The sequence below is a fragment of the Gekko japonicus genome, unplaced genomic scaffold, assembly GCF_001447785.1.
Source record: "Gekko japonicus isolate JY-2015 unplaced genomic scaffold, Gekko_japonicus_V1.1 scaffold4805, whole genome shotgun sequence".
In the NCBI taxonomy this organism is placed as follows: Eukaryota; Metazoa; Chordata; class Lepidosauria; order Squamata; family Gekkonidae; genus Gekko; species Gekko japonicus.
Genome location: NW_015163761.1, coordinates 17,230 through 21,134, shown reverse-complemented (window position 1 = coordinate 21,134; position 3,905 = coordinate 17,230). Strand labels below are relative to the sequence as shown.

General features: G+C 49.4%; 1 protein-coding gene across 1 annotated transcript in view; it reads right to left on the bottom strand.

The window, feature by feature from the left end:
• Window positions 1–699, bottom strand: part of LOC107107603 (SCAN domain-containing protein 3-like) — a 6,515-nt gene extending 5,816 nt beyond the window's left edge. The window contains exon 1 of the mRNA XM_015407911.1: window positions 18–699. Coding sequence (XP_015263397.1) covers window positions 18–659 — 642 coding nt within the window. The 5' untranslated portion in view covers window positions 660–699. The remainder of the gene's footprint in view (window positions 1–17) is intronic.
• Window positions 700–3,905: the final 3,206 nt, after the last annotated feature.

The following is a 3,905-nucleotide window of genomic DNA, read 5'->3' as shown; positions in this document are numbered from 1 at the left end:
ATCTCCGGTCTCTCAGCCGGCGGCTGCCTCAGCATGAATTCCTCAGCCAGGGCCACCGCCTGGAAGCAGGTCTCTGGGCCACGGTCTCGGACCCACCTCTGGATCTCTGGTGGGAGGATGGTCAGGAACCGCTCCAGGATCAAGAGCTCCAGAATCTGCTCCTTGGAGTGCCTCTCGACCTTCAGCCACCGACGGCAAAGCTCCTGGAGCTGGCCGTAAGTCCCCCGCGGCCCATCGGCCTCCCGGTAGCAGAAATGCCGGAAGCGTTGACGTAGCTTTTCTCTGCAGATGGTGTCCCCTCGCAAGATGGCCGCCTTCACCTTTTCATAGTCCTCTTTGTCTCGGGCCTCCAGGCTGTTAAAGGCCTGCTCGACCTCTCCGCTGAGGGCTGGCAGGAGTCGGGTCGCCCACTCGTCTCTAGGCCACCGACAGGCTTCAGCCACTTGCTCGAAGGCGGCCAGGAAGGCCTTGGCATTGTCCCACGGGGTGGGCTTCTCTGGCAGCTGTGGGATTGCCCCGTCTGAGAGAGGTGACTCTGCGGTCATGAGGAATTCCTGCCACTGGGCTTCCCATTGCTCAGCCAGACCCTCCTCTGGCTCCTCCTTTACCTGATGTGGAGATACTCTGCAGAGGGATCTCACAGTCCCTGCACATGACATCGCTTCCGGGGGATTCCCGGCCTGCTTCCAGAGCTGTGCTGGATCGTCCTCCACGTATCAGGAGATCACAAGTGTCTTTTCCTGTTACTCCCAAGGCCTTCCGTTGCGTAGGACCTGTGGGGTGTTTGGTCTTCCACGGGGATGATCTCACAAAGATATCAACAGAAAACTCTGGAACACTGGGCAGAGACCTAGACGGGCACACAGAAATGTTGAAGAAAAGACCCAGAAAACCAGAAGGAGAAAAAATGAACACAAATAAAATTGTTCAGCCCACAACAATTTCATTTTACATGTGAAATAAGTAAGTGGAGTCACCTCATGGCAGCACCATGCTTTAATCTGCATACACTGGCCTGAACTAGTTGTTTTTTTTTAAGAATATTGTAATGATTCCTAAAGGTATAACTTGAAGAATTCGCACAATGCTCCTTTGAGTCAAGAGCCTGGAAGGCAGCCTTTAAATTGAGACTGAAAGTTCTTTATATGACACCTAATGCTCAAGGAGGTTTTCTTTATCTTTTAAAAGGGGATAATTATAAATGTACGTGGGCAAAACATATAGATAACAAGCTGGAGTGGATTGGTCTCGCCCCTACGGGGCTTAATAATTTAAATTATCAAGAAGCGCTAAATTTGATGAGATTGAGGGTGACAAACATTGACCGACTCAGCACTTCAATTCGTGCTAGGCGAGTATGCTCCAACTCTGCCTTAGGGATTGTTCCACCTAAGAAAACTCCCTCATATATGAGCTTCCTTACATCCCCCAGATCTAGATATGTCTTCACGCTTGCAAGGTTGAATGTTTTTCCAACTGTAGAGCTAAGTGGCCGTTACAAAGATATCAACAGAAAACTCTGGAACACTGGGCAGAGACCTAGACGGGCACACAGAAATGTTGAAGAAAAGACCCAGAAAACCAGAGGGAGAAAAAAATGAACACAAATAAAATTGATCGGCCCACAACAATTTCATTTTCAATGTGAAATAAGTAAGTGGAGTCACCGCATGGCAGCACCATGCTTTAATATGCATACACTGGCCTGAACTAGTTTTTTAAAAAAAGAATATTGTAATGATTCCTAACGGTAAAACTTGAGGAATGGGTTAACTTCTGTGATTGACAGAGCTGAGGGGAAGGTGGGGAATGGAGGGAAAGGGTTCTAAACTGCCAAGTTTGGGGGGGGCAGAGAAAATTCTAGATGAGTGAGGAGTATGGATGAAGGGACTTTGTGAGGTAGACAACCCCAAAAAGGATCCTTGGAAAACGGATGTGTGGTTCAGTACTCCCTCTAAGCTGTGGAGTCTTGAGAGCAAAAATTCTACTTTGTGAGCAACTGGCATTAAAGTTGTGAGCGAGCCATTTGGCTACTGCATAAATTTGTTTACTCTGGAGCCATCCTTCCTGAGCTAAGACCAAAATGTGTGAGCTGGAGGCTAAAAAACTGTGAGCTAGCTCACACTAACTCAGCTTAGAGGGAACACTGGTGTGGTTCTCTGAAAGATCCCCCGTGAGTGGGTCTGTACCCAAGAGAGGGCTGGACTGCAGAATACGAAACATTCACCTCCAGGGAGAGGAGATGTATTATGAACCCTGAGAAAAGGGGAAAGCTCACAGAAAAGTCGGGATAACATGATAATACCCTCTGTTATAAAGTCTGTCGTTTATATTCAGCTAAAGTATCAATAGAAACCATACGCTTTCACCTTGTTCTCTACGAATAAAGTTGTGTTGTATGCTTGAATTTCCCTCTAGCGAATGTCTCTGTCCAGAACTACTCCAAAGAAACTCTACCAAAGGCATCTCATACTACCCTAGTTAACCAGTTCGTAAAATAAAAAAGGGGCAAATAAGATGAGTTAGTGTGAGCTAGCTCACAGTTTTTCAGCCTCTGGCTCACACATTTTTGTCTTTGCTCAGGAAGGATGGCTCCAGAGCAAACTAATTTATGTAGCAGCCAAATCACTTGCTCACAGCTTTTATGCCAGTAGCTCACAAAGTAGAATTTTTGCTCACAAGCCTCCACAGCTTAGAGGGAACATTGCAAAGGACCACAAGAAATATCAGCAAACATTACCGATATCTTCATTTTTCTGTAAACGCATATGTAAAGAGCCATCCAGCTGCAGCCGACTTATGACAATCCTGTAGGGTTCTCAAGGCAAGAGACAAAAGGAGGTGGTTGGCCACTGCCTGCCTTTTTGTAGCAAGACTAGACTCTCTTGGTGGTCTCCCATCCAAGGACTAACCAGGACCAATCCTGCTTAGCTTCTGGGATCTGATTAGAGCAAGCTAGCCTGGGCCAACCAGGTCAGGGCCCCCCTTCCATTCAGGCCAGAATAAACCAGCCAGTCTCTAGAGCTCCACAAGGTTCCCATTTCGAAACACTTCATATAGCTAGACTTCTGAAGCTGGTGGCCCTTTGGAGATGCCTCTGCCATTCTGTTTTCCCTTTGGGGACTAGGCATCACAGAGCCAGTGGTGTGTCGTGGTTACAGCATCAGATTGGGATCTGAGAGGCCCAGGTTCAAATCCCCACTCAGCCACAGAAACTGGCAGGGCGACCTCGGGCCACTCACACACCTCCGCCTTAATCTCTACCCCTGATCCATCTAATCCCCTTTTAAAGCCTTTCCTAGCCCATATGTGCCCCGAAGAGCCTTGCGGTCACAGGACCAACATTTACTGGTTGCCCCAGGTGAAAAGGATGCCCACTTAGCCTGTTTCTGCCTTGGCCCCCGACCTGGTGGAATCAGCTCCCCCTGGAGATCAGGGCCCTGCGTGACCTCTATGGTTCCACAGGGCCTGCAAAACAGAGCTGTCCCGCCAGGCCTTCGGTTGAGGTGGCCGGCGTCCACCTCAGCTGGCCTCCCTGCTTTGGTTCCCAACCTGCTGGAAGGGCCCGTCTGATGACACCTTGTGGCCCCAACAGATTTATATTGCTGCTACCAATTTTATTGTTTATTGTTTGCAGGGGTCATTTCCTGCAGGAGCGCACAGGAGCGGAGCTCCGGCAGTAAAGAGCCCAGGGGGCGGGCACATGCAACAAGCCCCACCCCCTGCTCCCAGCAGCCCTCAGTCAGAGCAAGAAGCAGCCAGGTAAGTTGCAGAGCTCCCCTTGGTCCACGACAGTCCAGTGGCACCTTTAAGACCAAGTTTTATTCAGGCACAAGCTCTCCCTCCTCTGTGAGGACAGATCTGCACGGCCCCCCCCCCAATAGCTAGCAATCCAAAACAGTCCA